The sequence below is a fragment of the Nomascus leucogenys genome, chromosome 10 (assembly GCF_006542625.1).
Source record: "Nomascus leucogenys isolate Asia chromosome 10, Asia_NLE_v1, whole genome shotgun sequence".
NCBI classification, from domain to species: Eukaryota; Metazoa; Chordata; class Mammalia; order Primates; family Hylobatidae; genus Nomascus; species Nomascus leucogenys.
The window spans coordinates 84,487,350-84,506,384 of NC_044390.1; the positions used below are offsets into that span (position 1 = coordinate 84,487,350).

Consider the following 19,035-nt stretch of genomic DNA (forward strand, 5'->3'; position numbering starts at 1 on the left):
GCAGACCAGGAATTACAAACTGATACCTGGAGGTGGTAGGTGGGTAAGCTAAATCAGTAAAGAAGGCTGGGTAACTTCAAAACAGGACATTTAGTTGCATATTTAAAAAGAAAGACTTTTGTATGTGTAGAAATGAAGAATGTTCTTAGGTGCTTTTTTTGGTTTTGTTTTTGTTTGAGACAGGTTCTTGCTCTGTCACCCAGGCTGGAGTGCAGTGGCACTATCACGGCTCACTGTAGCCTCAACTTCCCTGGCTCAAGCGATACTCCCGCCTCAACCTCCCAAGTAGCTGGGACTACAGGTACACGCCACCAGGCCCAGTTAATAGTTTATACTTTTTTGTAGAGACGGGGTTTTGCCATGTTGCCCAGGCTGGTCTTAAATTCCTAGGCTCAAGCTATCCACCTGCCTTGGCGTCCTAGAGTGCTGGGATTACAGGTGTGAGCCACTGTGCCCAGCCAAAAAAATCTTTCTTAAAACATGAACCTCTTGGTCCATCTCTACCTGCCACTTATAAAAATGACATGGGCCCAGGTGCAGTGGCTCATACCTGTAATCTGAGCACTTTGGGAGGCTGAGGCAGGTGGATCATCTGAGGCCAGGAGTTCGAGACCAGCCTGGCCAAGATGGTGAAACCCCATCTCCAAAAAATGTAAAAATTACCCAAGTGTGGTGGCACACACCTGTAATTCCAGCTACTCGGGAGGCTGAGGGGGGAGGATTGCTTGAACCCAGGAGGCAGAGGTTGCAGTGAGCAGAGATAGCACCAGAGACTCTGTCTTACAACAAATAATAATAATAATAAAGACATGGATACAAAAAGATTTAACTTTCCTCCTAGTATAAGAAATCAAAAACACTAATGCTATTATAAATGACAGTGGACACTGGCCTTAATAAGAGGGAGACAATAGGGAGTGGTGAGGATTGTGGCCAACTAGAAAGCCACATCCTGTCTAGAGGGGGCAGCTGCTATTCAGTCTATGCAGATTGTTGCCCCATAAGAATATGGTTGGCTGCACTGACTCACACATATAATCCCAGCACTTTGGGAGGCTGAGAAGGGAGGATAGCTTGAACTAGGAGTTTGAGACCAGCCTGGGCAACGTAGCAAGATCCTGTTTCTACAAAAAAATATAAAAAATTAGCCAGGTCTGGTGGCACTAGCCTGTAGTCCTAGTTACTTGGGATGCTGAGGTGGGAGGACCTCTTAAGTCTAGGAGATTGAGGTTGCAGTGAATAAGCTATGATGGTGCCACTGTACCTTGGCCTGGAAGACAGAGCAAGACCTGTCTCTAAAACAAACAAACAAACAAACAAACAAAAACAGAGTGTAGGCGCAATGTGGTCAGATTATGTAATTTTTTTTTTTTTTTTGAGACAGAGTCTTGCTCTGTCACCCAGGCTGGAGTGCAGTAGTGTGATCTTGGCTGATTGCAACCTCTGCCTCCTGGGTTCAAGCAATTCTCCTGCCTCAGCCTCCTGAGTAGCTGGGATTACAGGCACGGCCATTTTTTTTTTAGATGGTTCCATTGCTTCTCCAAAGTGCTGGGATTACAGGTGTGAGCCACCGCGCCTGGCCATAGATTATGTAAATTTTAAAGAGAAGCTGTAGATATGTTTATGTAAAAATTTGAAACATTAGCAATACATTTAAAATATAGCTATAAATTATCTCTTAATACAATACGGTGTAGACCTAACAAATCAGGTCTGCAGGCTAGATCTGGCCCGAGGCTGCCTCTTGCTGTCTTTCTTTCTCTTGTGAGGGCTCATATGATGACCATACCTCTTTGTTTTCAATTAAGAAAGAAAATATAAAAGAGCTTTGAACCATATTTGTTCATTTAATCATGAATGGGGAATTCTTATTCTTATAAGCATTATTCCTAATGCTTATGGTGTGGTCTTGACTTTTGAGGACAACATAATAAGAGTCTACAGTTGTGCTTTTCCACCAAACACTTCCAGATATCACTGCTAGAGGGACATTTAGCTAGTGGGACCATGGGTCTGACCTACTGCAGAATCCCTGATGTCCTTATCTTCCTGGCCAGCCATCAGCGGCTAAGGAAAGCAGCTGCCACCAAGGCTCTAGAATGTCTCATCCTCCCCGCTGAAGCTGTGTAGAGAACTTTGAGACCTTGTTTAGATGCGCGGGCAGTGAAAGCTGCCATCTGTAGGCCAAGCATCAGGAAAATGAAGCAGGTCATCACTTGCTGAGTCACCTAGGCCACCCCCATGTTTCAACCTCCCACTGGTCACTCCGGCTTCACTGCAATGCAGAGGATGGGTGTGAAATTCACATGATTCCCTAAGGTTGCCCTGGCCTGGCCCATCAGCTTACTGGACAGGTGAGACAAAGGCGCTGCTGATCTCCAGCCAAATCTAGCCACTCTTTGGAAATGATATTGACTTAGCTGTCAAAACACATCTGAACAGATTGGCAGAGACTAAAAAGTTGGATAACAGATGGAGTTGGCGAGGCTGTGAAGAAACAGTCAGTCTCCTAGTTAGCTGGTAAGATTGATCCAACCACTATGGCAAGTACCACCCAAATCACAAATGTATGTGAATTTTGACCCAACAATTCCACTTCTAGGAATTTATTCTATTTTGTTTTTCTGAGACAGGGTCTCGCTCTGTTGCCCAGGCTAGAGTGCAGTGGTGCAGTAATACAATCACAGCTCACTGCAGCCTTGACCTTCCAGGCTCAGGTGATTCTCCCACCTCAGTCTTCAGGATAGCTGGGACAACGGGCATGTGCCACCATGCCCAGCTAATTTTTGGTATTTTTTTTAGAGATAGGGTTTTGCCATGTTGCCCGGGCTGGTCTCAAACTCCTGGGCTCAAGTGATCCTCCTGCCTCGGCCTTCCAAAGCGTTGGATTACAGGTGTGAGCCACCATGCCTGGCCTTTAGGAACTTATTCTATTGATAAGCCTGCCCATGTGCCAAATAAGCACAAGGTCACTCATTACGGCACTGTCATAGCAAAATATTGACAATGGCTCATTATGAAGGACTGATACAATAAATTACAGGATGATCACGCAATGAAATATTACATGGCTATAAAAAAGGAACCAAGATCCTCTTTACCCACCAATGGGGACTAATCTCTAAGATATGTTAATAAGTGAAAAAGCAAGATATAAAACAACATGTGTAATGTGCTCTTGTGTAAAAATATTCAAAAATAATGTGTGTGTTTGTCAATGCATAAAAGACGGCTAAAAGAACACACAAAAGCCATTAATATTGCTTGACTCTGGGGAGGAAAACTATGTGACTGGGATTAGGAACAGATAGAGCTTTTCATCATGTTTCTTTTTGCTTATTTATTTCAATATTTTTTAGAGACAGGGTCTCACTCTGTCACTCAGGCTAGAGTGCAGAGGTGCTATATCACAGCTCACTGCAGCCTTGAACTCCTGTCCTCAAGTGATCCTCCTGCCTCAGTCGCCTGAGTAGCTAGGAACTACAGGTATATGTCATTATGCTCCACTAATGAAAAAAAATTTTTTTAATAGAGATAGGGTCTCACTATGTAGCCCAGGCTGGTCGTCTTTTTTTTTTTTATTTTTTTTTTTGAGACGGAGTCTTGCACTGTCACCCAGGCTAGAGTGCAGTGGTGCAATCTCGGCTCACTGCAAGTTCCATCTCCTGGGTTCACGCCATTCTCCTGCCTCAGCCTCCTGAGTAGCTGGGACTACAGGTGCCCGCCACCATGCCAGGCTAACTTTTGTATTTTTAGTAGAGATGGGGTTTCACCATGTTGGTCAGGCTGGTCTTAAACTCTGGACCTCAAGCTATCCACTGCCTTGGCCTCCCAAAATGCTGGGCTTACAGGCATGAGGCACTATGACCAGCTACCATATATCTTTTATATCTTTTAAATTTGGAACCATGTGAATGCCTTTCCCAGTAGAAACAGAATTAAAATGTGCAAAACGGCAAGCTCACAAACAATACCAAACCACACAAAAACAAAGTCGAGGTCCACGTCCGAGGAATAGCGCTCCTGGTCTTGGCCTCCCAAGTTCTCCAGCCACGGCGGCTGATTTCCATCATGACACAGGTTAGGATTTAGCTTCCCCACCCTCAGCTTCCCACCTGGGAGGGGGTCGAGAAGGCGTGGGAGGCAGTGGTACCAGCTTGGCATCAAGCACTTACCTGCTCCTTCTCTGAATATGGGTTGTTGAGCACGACAGGCACATTGCCTTTCCCCCATAGGTCATTGAAGACTCGGTCGTTCTCCACACCGAGGGGCAGAGGTTTGTGTGACTTGCCGTCCAGCTCTCTGAAAGGCAAGGTGGGGCAGGTGAGGAAGGGGACATCAGGAGGGACTGCTGGTTGCTTTGATCTGGAAGTCCTGAGTCTGTACAGAACCTCAGTGGCTCATTCACATAACTCCATATGAGCCAGCGAGCTTTGGGTACCCAGCCTGCTGCTTCATAAAGATCGACAGTGACATGTGGGAAGGCAGCTCTGGGTGTCAATCACAATGGGAGCTCACCCAAGGTGACCTTGACAGCTGTTGTATCCCTATCTTTGTGGACATCATTTCAGGATGGCAAGGAGAAGGATTTTGCTTGTCCCTCTCCCTTCTTCATTCCATGGATCTGGGAACACAGGAGGCCTGTTTCCTAGTAATACTCCATGTACCATGAACCCCTGGACAACTTAATGCTCATGACACCTACCAGTGGAAAAAGCAGGAAGCAGGAAGGATAGAGAGGTCCTGTGGGCTTTGGGTAATAAGTTATTCTGACCCTGACTAAGACTTTCGGCTTTGAACAATAGCAGCTCAGGACAAACAGAATGATTCGGAAAATAAAGGGAACATAATGACAAAAATAATAATACTATTAATAAGGAGAGATAGCATTTATTAAGCACTTACTATGTGCCAGGGACTTTACATGTGGGTTTTTAAAAGACATTATTTTATTTATATTAGACACAGGTTCTCCCTGTGTTGGCCAGGCTGATCTCTAACTCCTGGGGTCAAGCGATGCTCCTGCCTCAGCCTCCCAAAGTGCTGGGATTACAGGCGTGAGCCACCATGCCTGGCCATGTGTTTTAGTGCATTTAACTCTTGTGACAACCCTTTGAGGCAGGAATGACTGGTTTTTGTTTTTTTTTCCCAGCCTTGTCCTGTCATCCCAGCTGGAATACAGTGGCACAATCACAACTCCCTGCAGCCTTGATCTCTTGGGTTCAAGTGATCCTCCTGCCTCAGCCTCCTGAGTAGCTGGGACTACAAGGGTGTACCACCATGTCTGCCTAATTTTTTTTTTAAATTTTTTGTAGAGATAGGGTCTCACTACGTTGCCCAGGCTGGTCTTGAACTCCTTGGTTCAGGTGGTCCTCCCACCCCAGCCTCCCAAAGTGCTGGGATTACAGGCGTGAGCCACTGAGCCTGTCCAGGAATGATTGTTAATCACCATTTTATTGATGGGGTAAGGGAGACAGAGAAGCTAAGTTGCTCAAGGTCACACAGTGGCAAAGCCTAGTATTCCAGCCCACTCATCACATCCATTCTAAAGTAGGGGCTGTCACTATCATCATCATCATCACCACCACCATCACCATCATCTTTATCACCACCACTACCACAATCATCACCATAGCCACCATCATTCTCACTGTTACCATCATCATTATTGTAATCATCATCATCTAACTTTCCTCATCAGCCTCCACCATAATCACCATCACCATCATCATCACCATAATCACCCTCATCATTGTCATCATCAACCTCATCATATCCTAATCTTCATGATCAGTGCCATCACCTTCATTAGCAGCATCACCATTATCACCATCCTCTTCCTCCTCCTCGGCATCATGACCACGCCAGCATCTTCATGACCACCAGCATCATCCTCACAATCATCATCACATGAGGAAACTATAGTTCAGAGTGGCTAAGTCACTAGCCTAAGTCACACAGCTAGTGATGGTGGATTCAAACCCAGGCTTGTTCTGGATGCTAGAGCCTGACTTTTTTTGGAGACAGTCTCGCCCTGTTACCCAGGCTGGAGTGCAGTGGTGCAATCATAGCTCACTGCAGCCTTGACCTCCTAGGCTCGAGTGATCCTCCCACCTCTGCCTCTCCAGTAGCTGGGACTACAGGCGCGCACCACCCTGCCTGGCAATGTTTTAAATTTTTTGTAGAGACAGGGTCTCACTGTGTTGTGCAAGCTGGTCTCAAACTCCCAAACTCAAGTGATCCTCTTGCCTTGGCCTCCCAAAGTGCTGGGATTACAGGTATGAGCCACCATGCCCGGCCAGAATCCAACTTCTTACCTACTAAGTTTTCCTGGCTTCCTGTCCCTGAACTCTAACGGGCTCAGGATGAGATGATCTCAGCTAGGTTCCACAGGCTGACCACCCTCTGAGATGGAGATAGGAGTTGGCACCAAAATCCAGATGGCCTCATCAGACCTGTCTCACTCTCTGAGTCCTTCTACTCTCTGAGTACTGCCCTCCTACTTCCCAACAGCCTTCTCCTTTTGGCTCTCCTATCCAATTTGACTCTGACCATGGCCTCTGTCTGTTCCCTAACTGGGCAATGCAGCTTGCCCTGTGGCTCATCTTGGTTTGGGTCCCAGGCATTAAGACTGGCCCTTGTCTTGCCCTCTGTTCTATGTTCCTAACTTTGGGGACTCCTCCAACCCCCAATCTGGTACAATGACAGTCATCTGGGATGAATCAGAAGCCACAGTCCAAGCTCTGAGAGCGCGATCCCCAGTGACCCCTCCAGCGGCTCCCTCTGGGCCACCCAGATCCCCTGCCTGCAGTGTTCCATGCCATCCCTGTGGCCCACATCAAAACCACTTCCACTCTTCTGCCTGGAGAGGTTTGCATTCATCAGAGGGAACATTCTGTTTTACCCTCTTTAAAATGTCACCAAAACATACCCAGAGTGGCTCTTGATTACAGGAATTTCCCAAGTCAATGGTTACCTACATGATCATAAACAGAAGTATGGTCTGTTGAGAGTGCTGCTCTAAATGTCACTCAGTTCCCTTTCAGCTCTGAAACTACTGATCCTATATCACATGACCATAAATGAGGATTCAGCAGAGAAGGGAGGAGGTTAATGCATTTGGAGCCTCTATAACACTGCGGGTACTTGCACAGAAGTTATTTCATTTAATTTCAACAGACATTAAAAGCCCCCATTTTACACAGGACAAAACTGAACCCAGAGGGGTTATGTAAGTTTCCCAAGGTCCCACCATAAGCATATAGTACAGCTGGGATTTGAAACTAGGTGTGACTGGTGGGCTGCCAAGATCCTTCCTTTTTTATTTTTGAGAAGGAGTCTTGCTCTGTCACCCAGGCTGGAGTGCAGTGGCGTGATCTCGGCTCACTGCAACCTCTGCCTCCCACGTTCAAGCGATTCACCTGCCTCAGTCCCCAGAGTAGCTGGGACTATAGGCGCACACCACCACGCCCAGCTAATTTTTGTATTTTTAGTAGAGATGGGGTTTCACCATGTTGGCCAGGCTGGTCTTGAACTCCTGACCTCAGGCGATCCACCTGCCTTGGCCTCCCAAAGTGCTGGGATTACAGGAGATCCTTCCTTTTTTAAAACAGAGGTAGAAAAAACTGGTTAGGATGCTCATTCTAAGCCAGAGGCTACAGAGCAAGTAACCCAACATCTGCTGCTGAGTGAAGCCAATTTACAAAAATTACAAGCTACAATTACCTAGGCGACTTGGAAATGATCACATGGTTCGTCTTATGTGAATTTGAATTTGCAGAGAGAGTTTCTTTTAACATCATTTTTAAAAAAAAATCCATTAAGACTTTTGTTTAAACAATGCAGTTGAAGTGTTTTGCCAACAAAAACTTAATTTTGGAGTCCTGTGTGATGAGCACATAAAATTTTTATTATTTTTTTTTTAGATAGTCTTGCTCTGTCTCCCAGGTTGGAGTGCAGTGGCATGATCTTGGCTCACTGTAACCTCCACCTCCCAGGTTCAAGTGATTCTCCTGCCTCAGCCTCCCTAGTAGCTGGGATTATAGGTGCACACCACCACGCCCAGCTAATTTTAAAAAATTTTTTTATTTTTAGTAGAGACAGGATTTCACCATGTTGGCCAGCCTGGTCTTGAACTCCTGGCCTCGAGTGATCCACCCAGGAAGGGTATTTTTAATATGGGACCATGAGAAACATCCAGGTTGAACTATTTGGTTTCCCTTCCCCCAGCAGCAAAATCAGAAGTAGATTTAGTTTGATTCTCAGCCCACAATCTGTCAGTGATAACCAGGTCTGAGGGAAATATCTGGCTTATTGCCACAAATCTGTTCAACCTGGATCCACCTGTTTGCTGGGGTTGCAGGAGCAGTGTAGCATGCTGGTTAAGGATGTGGCTGTGGATTGGGTGGAACTGGATTCAAGTCCTGGCTTTGCTGGTTATAAACTGTGCAACTTTGGATGCTTCATGTCTTACACTCAGTTTACTCATCTGTTAAATAGGGTCAATAATATCTGCAATGATTAAAGGAGGTAAAGCTTATAATACTTAGCAGTGTGGCACCTGCCATCACTCTTACTGCTTATGGAGGATCAGAAAGAAACAGAGAAAGAAACTTCTAGCTCTGCGTAGAACACTGACTCTTCCTCTAAGTCATCACTGTCTAGTAGAACTTCTTGCGATGGTGGAAATGTCTCATATCCGCACAATCTCATGTTATAGCCACTAGACACATGTGGCAATTGAGCATTTGAAATGTGGTTATTATCACGGAGGAACTAAAATTTAAATTTTATTTAACTTGGATTGATTTAAATTTAAAGAGCCATATGTGGCTTAAGGCTATATTGTCAGACAGTGCAGCCGCTGGAAACCTTAATGTCTCCAAAGACTGGGAATCGAAGGCACACATGGCTCCAACCAGGGGGCATCTTTGCTGGGGGCTGGGACACACGTGGGGAAGTCTACACTCAGACACTTTCTAAACTGCCATGTCTTGTTCACAGAGCCCAGGAATTTGATAACTCTCTACTTCCCTTCCAGACTCCTACCTCCTATCATTCTTGGCCCTGATCTCTTGACTCCTCCCTCTTCCCGAGGAGCACACCATGTCCACCCTTACCTTTATACTTAAGCTCCCCAGGTTGCTCTTTCATGTTCCCTCTGCTGAGAGCCAACTCCTACTCAGCCTTGACGGCCCACTTCATGTCCCACCTGTCATGGGAATTTAATGAGATCATGCATGGAAAATGCCTAGCACATAATCGGCACTAACTAAACATGAGTGATGAATATTTCCATTTAGAACTAAGAAAACGGATGCCCAGAGAGATTAGGTAATTTGTCAAAGGTCACACAGCAGGCAACAAGAGCTTGCAGATGAGATGTCTCTTCACTGTTGTCCCAGCTGAGAGTCACTGTGTATAGGGCTTATGTGGGGGGCCTCTGGGAGGGCAGCATTTGGTTGGACCTCATATCTGAGAAGAACCTCAAACTTGGATGTTAGATGTGCTCTCCAAATGCGGTAGATGTGTTGAATATACTCATCTGTGAAATATAAATTTAGTAACTCTGTTTTATTATTATTATTTTATTATTTTGAGACAGAGTCTCAATCTGTCACCCAGGTTGGAGTGCAGTGGCACGATCTCAGCTTACTGCAACCTCCGCCTCCTGGGTTCAAGCAATTCTCTTGCCTCAGCCTCCTGAGTAGCTGAGGTTACAGACGTGCACCACCAAGCCTTGCTAATTTTTGTATTTTTAGTAGAGACGGGGTTTCACCATGTTGGCCAGGCTGGTCTCCAACTCCTGACCTCAAGTGATCCATCCGCCTCAGCCTCCCAAAGTGTTGGGATTACAGGTGTGAGCCACTGTGCCTGGCCTGTTTTATTATTTATTCACCAAAAATATATTGAGAGCTCACAGAAGGAGATGGACAGGGCCTCTTTTGACTTCTTGAGATGTCTGGATGGTAACTCCCCTTTAACAGTGCTCATGAGTCTTGGTCTTGCCCAGCTGCCTGGAATAATCTCAGTTTAGATCAGAGTTTCTCTGCTTCCACACTACTGGTATTTTGGGCCTCATAATTTCTTGTTGCCGGGACTGTCTTGTGCATTGGAGGATGTTTGAGCAGCATTCCCGGCCTCTGCACACTAGATGCCAGTAGCACCCCTATCCCCAAAGTTGTTACAACCAAAAAAATGCTTCCAGATATTGCAAAGTGCCCCCTGGGAGGCAAAATTGTACTCCTAACCATTGAGAGGCACTCTCAGTGGTTTAGATGTGGCTGAGCATCTCAATGCAATGCTTCCAAGTTCCTCCCCATCCTTGCTCTATGCTCACCCAAGGATCTGCAAGGATTTATTTACCAGCTGTCTCTTGTTCCCAAATGGAATTGAGGAGTTCGCCTTCATTAAATGGCCCTCACCCACCCCTCTCAGGTGTCCTTCTCCCTCTGGAAAAGCCATCCCCCAATGAGCTTGGCATTCTGGTGGCCAGTGTCCCCAGGGCTATCAGGTGGTCACATTTGGTGATTCTCAAACTCCAGGGTGCATCCAAATCAACTGAGGGGCTTGTTAAAATTCAGATTCCTGGCCAGGCATGGTGACTCATGCCTGTCTTTCCAGCACTTTAGGAGGCCGAGGTGGGAAGTTTGCTTGAGCCCAGGAGTTCCAGACCAGGCTGGGCAACAAAGTGAGACCCTGTCTATACACAAAATGAAAAAATTAGCTGAGCGTGATGGCACCTGCCTATAGTCCCAACTACTGGGGAGGCTGAGGCAGGAGAATCACTTGAGCCCAGGAGGTTGAGACTGCAGTGAGCTAAGGTTGTGTCACTGCACTCCAGCCTGGGCGACAGAAACAGACCCTGTCACACACACCACACCCCCTTCAGATTTCTGAGCTCTCCTCCTAGAGAGTTTGAGTAGTGGGTCTAGGAGGGAACCCTAGCATCTGCGTCATCAGAAGCACCCCAGGTGGTCCATGGACACACTGGGAGACCCATTTCCCTGGGAACTCTCTGGCCCAGGCTCTAGCAGTAGGCAGCAAGGTTCCTTCTGGGTTAGAGATGTCAGCCTTCCCTTTCTCCTTTCCTTTCTTCACTCCCGTCCTCCTATAAGGCCAGGTGTGGAGCTCTGCCTCCCTCCTGGCAAGCATTTTCTATGCTTTCTGGCAAGAACAAAACTAAATCCTTTTTTCTTCCACTTCACTAGCTGGATGATCATACGCAAGCCAAAAGTTGCTCTTGCATCTCTAAACCTTCTGAGAATCTTTGCCAGATCCTTCCAACTGAGGCTTCCTAAGAACCAGGTTCCCCGACCTCTTGCATGGAAGGAAAAGGGGTCCTGGGCTTGATTCCCCAGGAAGTTTGAAGGTGGGTCGATTGACCCGTTGCTGACCACTTACGGACCCCAAGGACCTGGGAGAGGAGCAGGTGGGCCAGGCCTGTGTGCTGGGCACAGGGAGGCGGGGGCTGCTGCCTGTTCTGGCCAACCAGACAAGGAGGCCGCCGAGGAGCAGCTGGTGCTGGCAGGAGGCCCTGACCACATTTCTCAGCAGACGCTACGCTCTCTCTGACTCCTGCTTCTCCTGGCCCTGCACGCTCCAACAGCCTTGGTTTCTGCCTCCACCTGGTCTGGAATGCTGGGAGCTGAGTTAAAGTAGGAAGACTTGGAGGCTGTGGAGGCTGGGTCTGGGGTCTCTGCAAAGCTTTTCTTCTAGATTTCATCATGCTTGGAGTGGGAGGAGTGGGAAGCTCTTGTTAAACAGAAAAGTATGCTTTATTATTATTAGAGACAAAGTCTCTAAAGTACAGTGGCATGATCATAGCTCAATGCAGCCTCGAACTTCTGGGCTCAAGTGATCCTCCTGTCTCAGTTTCCTGAGTAGCAGGGATTACAGGCATGCATCACCATCCCTGACTAGTTTTTAAAATTTTTTGTAGAGATAGGGTCTTGCTCTGTTGCCCAGGCTGGTTTTAAACTCTTTGGCCTAAGCAATCCTCCTGCCTTGGCCTCCCAGTGCTGGGATTACAGGCGTGAGCCCCCACACCTGGCCAAAAGTATGCTTTCAAGAGGAGGAATTCAACCATGAATGCCGCAGCTGGGAAGTGAGGAGAGGGCCTTTGGGCTCTGTCACAATCATGACTTAATTGCTAATATCACCAAAGCTGGGCAGGATTCTCAAACTCACATGTCTGCAGAAGACAGGCTGGTGAGGTCAATGTGTGGACTGGGCTGTTTGGATGCTGGAGGATAAGAGACCCCACAGTGTCCCCTTCCCAGCTCCTGTCACTGGTTGCCTCAGGAAGATGTAGATTCTGTGTTAACAGTTCTTTGGATTTTTTTTTTTTTTTAAGAGGCTGGAAACTTGATTTTGCCGCAAATTCACTTTTCTAGAAAACTGCAGGCCAAATAAAACTCATGGGAGAACTGTGTGTGGTCCTCAACCTTGTTTGCAACCCTTGCCCTAAAAGGATGTTTTGAGTTCCTCTCTTTGGAGGAATGTTCCAGAGAGGTGGAATGGGGTAGTTCTTACGATCCAGGTGTGGTCTGGCCTGTGATGAGTGTGCCAGCCAGTGGCCCTCACGAGGAACCTGAACACTAGTTCTGGGAGAAACCTTAAGGCTCACCTGGTCCACATCTCATTTTTAAAGATGGGGAAACTGATGCCCAAAGAGGTCAAAGGGCTTTCCTGAAGTACGTAGCTGGTGAGACGTAAAGTGGAAGGAGGGGCTAGAAGCAAGGTCAGTGGACTTAGTCCAGTGAGACCTCATAGGGATGGCAAGAGGGACAGCCATTGGTTAGCCCAGGGCCGGGCCACAGCATTGCTCAATGGTGTTGGTTAGATGAGTGTGGTAGGCTGAATAACGGCCCAAGGATCTCAGGTCCTAAACCCTTGAACCCGTATATGTTTCCTTAGATGGAGAAAGGGTCTCTGCAGATATGATGGGATGTTACAGATCTTGTGATGGGCAGATTCCCTGGAGTTATCTCCGTGGGCCCTCAATTTAATCATGTGTCTTGATAAGAGGGCTACAGAGGGAGCTCTGACTACAGAGGGGATGTCACCACGGAAGCAAGATGCTCTGCTCCTGGCTTTGAAAATGGAGGAAGGGGCCACAAGCTAAAGAATGCAAGGAACGCAGCTTTAGACCCTGGAAGAGGCAAGGAAATGAGTTCTCTTCAAGAGCCTCCAGGAAAGAACACAGTCCTGCTGATACCTTGATTTGATATCAGCCCACTGAGACCACTTCAGACTTAAGACCGTCAGAATGATAAGGGAATAAAGGTGTATTGCTTTCAGCCGCCAAGTTTGGGGTGATTTGTTATGCAGCCATAGGAAGCTGATACAATGAGTGAATGGGGGCGGGGACAGGGATGACAGTAGAGTGGTTGATCGGCCCACCCATGTGTCCAGCCTCACTGCCCACCACTCTCCCTCCACTCACTATGCTCAAGCCCCTCGAGCTTTCTGTCCTTTGCACGTCCCAACCCTGTTCCTGTCTCAGGGCCTTCGCTCCTGCTGTGTCTTCTGCTAGGAACACCCTTCCCTAGATGTCACATGGTTGGTATCTTCTGGCCTCAGTACAAATGTTGTCTTTTCAGAAAGCCCCTTCCTGACCCCCCTATCTAATGCTCTACCAAACCCCAACCACTTTTCTTCAAATTACTGTTTTATTTCCTTCATAGCATGTACCACTATCTAAGATGATTGCATGTGTCTATTTATTTATTTATTTAGCGATGGAGTCTCATTCTGTTGCCCAGGCTGGAGTGCGGTGGCATGGTCTCGGCTCACTGCAGCCTCTGCCTCCTGAGTTCAAGCGATTCTCCTGCCTCAGCCTCCTGGGTAGCTGGGATTACAGGCGTGTGCCACCACACCTGGCTGATTTTTGTATTTTTAGTAGAGACGGGGTTTCACCATGTTGGCCAGGCTGGTCTCGAACTCCTGACCTCAGGTGATCCACCCGCCTCAGCCTCCCAAAGTACTGGGATTACAGGCATGGGCCACTGCACCCGGCCTACTTATTTTTGATTTCTTGTCTCTGATATGATTCTCCAAGGGCAGAGGTTCACCATGGAATTCCCAGGGCTGAGTACAGTATCAGGGGCAGAATGGATGCTCAGTAAACATTCATTCCATGAAAGGCAGTGAGAAGCCCCCAGGTTACTCATCATTTTTGGTGGGCAGGCAGGCTTATCCCATGGCTCTTCCTCAGAATAAAGGGCTGGGTACCCACCTGGCAAGACGGCAGGGACACAGATGGGGAGAGGGTACAAAGCGAGAGTAATCCCCGGGAAGGGTGGATGGGGAGCTGCTTACGTTCAAGTGGGCAAGATCAGAATAAAAGGTGGAAATTCAGGTTGAAGGCTAAGTTACTGGGCTTAGTTCCTTAATTGAAATATGCCCCAGCAGAGGGATTCCAAGCTCTGAGATACATCAAGTGTGGTCTGGGAGGAGTGCTTCTGACTCAGACAGTCCTGGAATCAATACTGCCATTGGTCATGCTGAGGTCAGTTCTAACGGAGAATTCTAACTAGCGTGAGTCCTCTAAGCAAAAACTGAGCCAGTCAGTCATCTTCCCTGCGGTAGAGAAAGCCATAGGGGAACAGAATCTTTCCTTCCTTCCCGCCCTCCCTCCTTCCTTCCCTCCCTCTCTTCTTCCTTCCCTCCTTCCCTCCCTCCTTCCTTCCCTCTTTCCTTCCTTCCTTCCCTCCTTCCCTCCCTCCCTCTCTCTTCTACCTTCCCTCCCTCTCTCCTCCCTTCCCCCCCTCTCTCCTCTCTTCCCCTTCTCCTTCCTTCCCTTTCTTTTTCCTTCCTTCCCTCCCTCCTTCCTTCCTTCCTTTTCTCCATCTTTCCCTCTCTCCTTCCTTCCCTTCCTCCCTCCTTCCTTCCCTCCCTCCTTCTTTCCCTTCCTCTTTCCTTTCTTCCTTCCTTCCCTCCTTCTGTCCCTCCATTTCCTTCCCTCCCTCCTTCCTTCCTTCCCTCTGTCCCTCCTCCCCTCCCTCCCTTGTTCCCTCTCCTTTCCCTTCCTCCTTCCTTCTCTCCTCCCTTTCCTCACTCCTGCTTTCCCTCCATCCTTCCTTCCCTTCCTTTCTCCCTTCCCTCCTTCCTTTCCTCTCTCCTTCTTCCCTCCCTCCTTTTTCCCTTCCTCCTTCCTTCGCTCTCTTTCCTTCCTTCCCTCCCTGTCCCTCCTCCCCTCCCTCCCTCCTTCCCTCTTTTCTTTCCCTCCCTCCTTCCTTCCCTCCTTCCTTTCTTCCTTCCTTCCCTCTCTCATTCCTTTCCTCCTTCCTTGCTTCCCTTCCTCCTTCCTTCCCTGCTTCCTTTCTTCCTTCCTTCCCTCCTTCTTTCATCTCTCCTTCCCTCCTTCCTTCCTTCCCTCCCCACTTCCTTCCCTCCTTCCCTCCTTCCTTCCCTCTCTCCTTCCTTTCTTCCTTCCTTCCCTCCTTCTTTCATCTCTCCTTCCCTCCCTCCTTCTTCCCTCCCCACTTCCTTCCCTGCTTCTTTCCCTCTCTCCTTCCTTTCTTCCTTCCTTCCCTCCCTTCCTCCTTCCCTCCTTACCTCCTTCCTTGCTTCCTCCTTACTCCCACCCTCCCTCCTTCTTTCATGCGTTCTTCCTTCCCTCCCTCCCTCCCTCCTCTAAGGCCTACCCTGGGGTCAAGCTTGGAACTAAATGATGGGGATTCAGAGAGGAATGGAATGTGGTGCTTAAATGGTGAGACCATGGGTGGGAACCAGCCTTGGATGAAGAATGGGCTTTTTCATCCCATCCTCCACCTTCTCTCCATCTGTGCCCCTGCCATGTTGTCAGGTGGGTACCCAGACTTTTATTCTGAGGAAGAGCCATGGGATAAGCCTGCCTGCCCACCAAGGTTGCAGTGAAGAAGAAAGGGCATGAGGACCACAGAGCAAATGAAGGGGCCCTTCCATAAATGGGGGAGTCCCTCCTGTTGCTTGAGTGAAGCTGGGTCTTGGGCATCTCAATGTCGGGCATCCCTCAGGGTGATCTGCATTAGCTACAACAGGCCAGGGGCACTTTCTTTAGTAGATGGCACCCAAGGCCTCAGTTTCCCTTTCAGACTCTGAGAAAATATTCCAGCGTCCTCAAAAATGTGATGGCTAGAAGCCAAGTGCACTGTGGCCAACAGTGCAATCTAGAAATTCAGTAGAGGCCAAGAGTATGAATTTGGGGTCAAGTCCTGGCTTTGCTACTTGCTAGCTGTGTGATCTGGGACAAGTGACCATACCTCTCTGAGCCCTGGTTTCCCCATCAGGAAAACAAAGTGCTGTGCAGAGAAAACGAATTAATTGACATACAGACTGTAGCATGGACTCAGACTCACTTCTAGTGCTCCACAGAGATTGACAAGCCTAATAATGATAAAACTTAGGCTTGCCAGAGAAGGAGCTTTCTTCTCTGCCTCCGACAACTGAGCTGATTCTCTGGGGTTGAAATTGACTTCTGTTCCTCCAGCCACATTCTCTTGCCTAGCATCCCTTTAATATTTTATTTTATTTTGTTATTTTATTTTGAGACAGAGTCTGGCTCTGTCACTCAGGCTGGAGTGCAGTGGGGCAATCTCGACTCACTGCAACCTCTGCCTCCCAGGTTCAAGCGATTCTCCTGCCTCAGCCTCCCAAGTAGCTGGGACTACAGGCATGCATCACCACGTCTGGCTAATTTTTTTTTTTTTTTGATTTTTACTAGAGATGGGATTTCGCCATGTTGGCCAGGCTGACCTCAAGTGATCCACCTGCCTCAGCCTTCCAAGATGTGGGAGTACAGGCGTGAGCCACCACACCTCGCCTGTCTCTTTAGTTCTAGACACTCACTATGAAGCTTCTAGGTAGAACCAGGAGAGCATCCTGTGGCCAGTGCTGTGTGACCCTGGGAAAGTTGTTTACCTCTCTGAGCCTCTGTGGTGGCTGAAACCACACATCCTACTTATGGGGCAGAATTCAGACACTCTCGGAAGAGGCTGACAACTATTGTGAAGAGACTTTGTAAGTAACCAAGTGCTCTACAAGTGGGAGGGGTTATCAGCGCAGGGTGAGGCTGACCTGCTGGTCCAGATGGACACTGGATCGGGGACCTTGGCCTCTTTGGAACCCTCCTTCAGGGCAGCAAGCTGAGTAACCTGGATATTCTTTTACATGCAGCATTTTAAAGTGACCGCTCCAGCCAGGCACAGTGGCTCACGCCTGTAATCCCAGCACTTTGGGAGGCTGAGGCAGGTGGATAATTTGAGGCTAGGAGTTTGAGACCAGCCTGGGCAACATGATGAAACCCTGTTTCTACAAAAAATATAAAAAAATTAGCTGGGCATGGTCTCAGTTACTTGGGGAGCTGCGGTGGGAGGATCACTTGAGCCCAGGAGGTAGAGGTTGCAGTGAGCCATCATGGCGCCACTGCACTCCAGCCTGGGCTACAGAGCAAGACTCTGTCTCTAAATAAATAAATAAATAAATAAAGTGACTGCTCCCAAGTACAGAATGTGCTGAAACTTTGGGATTCACTATCTCCCTTCCCCAAACCCCCTCGTATTGCTGCCACTGCCTGCTGGAGCCACCTTCCTCCTGGGATGAAGGGATAAGACTGTCTTCAGAGTAAACATCACTTCTCCTCCCAAATAAGTACCACCATCCCGAAACTACAGGGACGCCCCATGGGAGAATGGAAGAGACGTGGCAGGAGATTAAGACTGTTGCCAAGAGGAAAGAAAAAAAGAAAATGGGGACAACAGAGCAGGAGAGACAAGGCACTGCTGAGAAGCAGTGATGGCTCCCACCTCAGCTTGGCTCCCCGACTGGCATGTGTGCCCTGGATCTGGGGCTCTGGGACTGGTGGGCTTCACTGTCACCCAAGCCCGTGGGTTTTCTTGGGCCAGCGACTTCACCCAGCATCCAGGATGCCAGTGCTGATGCCCACCTCCACATGCAGCCTGGATGGAGAGGTCACTGGGAGGATGAGCATTTTCCAGGCAGCAGTGTGCTCTAAGCGGCTTGAATCAAGCCAGGACTGCCCGTCACAAGAGTGACCCCAAAGAGCATTCTAGCTCTGGGATTCCAATTCCTGACCTGGGACACTGATGCCTAAAGAGGTCCTTATTTCAGCCCCTAGGAGGCCATTTGGTAATTTGTGGAGGTAGTTTTGGTTGTTACAAGGATGGAGGTGGGGGTGCTCCTGACATTGTAGTAGGAGGGAGGTGGCATTAGGAGTGGTGGCCATCCTGCAACACCAGGAACATGAAGGAAGAGAGTCTTGCATGCCACACGATCTCTGGGACTTCACACATATGAAAGGCAAGCTTATATTCCTGGGCTGAGATCCCAGCTCTCTCTTGTATAAATATGGCTTTAAAACAGACTGAATTTTCCGTGCAGTAAATCCATTGCGTAAATTAAGGAAAGATTGATTTACCCATTGTTTTATCAGGAGTCATTCACCATTTTGGAAAATTGCATCACCAAGGCGATGCTGCTCATGGCATTTGAGTTGCCAAAACAACACACCTGTGTCGGTCTCTGCTTCTGATGCTGTTGTGTTTGCTGCAGTTCTATGCTTAGGCGCAAACATCTGATCATTCCAGTGCAGTTGTGTCTGAGCACTGATATGTTAAATTGCAGGCTTTTGAAATTATAAGTTACTTTTATGAGGTCCCCTTCATTTTATAGTTAATGGCATTATATTAGATTTTAAAAATACGAAGTGCGAGTAGGTTATATGATCCATGAATTAGCATCCAGTTAGTAAAGACATTTAAAAATATGTGTTAAGAAATGGGTGTGCTGGCCGGGCATGGTGGCTCACTCCTGTAATCCCAGCACTTTGGGAGGCCGAGACGGGCAGATCACCTGAGGTCAGGAGTTCAAGACCAGCCTGGCCAACATGGCGAAACGCTGTCTCTACTAAAAATACAAAAATTAGCCAGGTGTGGTGGCACATGCCTGTAATCCCAGCTACTCGGGAGGCTGAGGCAGGAGAATTGCTGGAACCTGGGAGGCGGAGGTTACAGTGAGCCAAGATCATACCAC

At 48.0% G+C, this 19,035-nt stretch overlaps 1 protein-coding gene across 2 annotated transcripts in view; it reads right to left on the reverse strand.

Annotated features, from left to right (window-relative positions):
* NOS1 (nitric oxide synthase 1) overlaps nt 1-19,035 on the reverse strand; it is a 152,471-nt gene that overhangs the window by 98,195 nt on the left and 35,241 nt on the right. For both annotated transcript variants that reach the window (XM_030821472.1, XM_030821471.1), the window contains exon 3: nt 4,176-4,302. In XM_030821472.1, the coding sequence (XP_030677332.1) occupies nt 4,176-4,302 (127 nt within the window). The remainder of the gene's footprint in view (nt 1-4,175; nt 4,303-19,035) is intronic.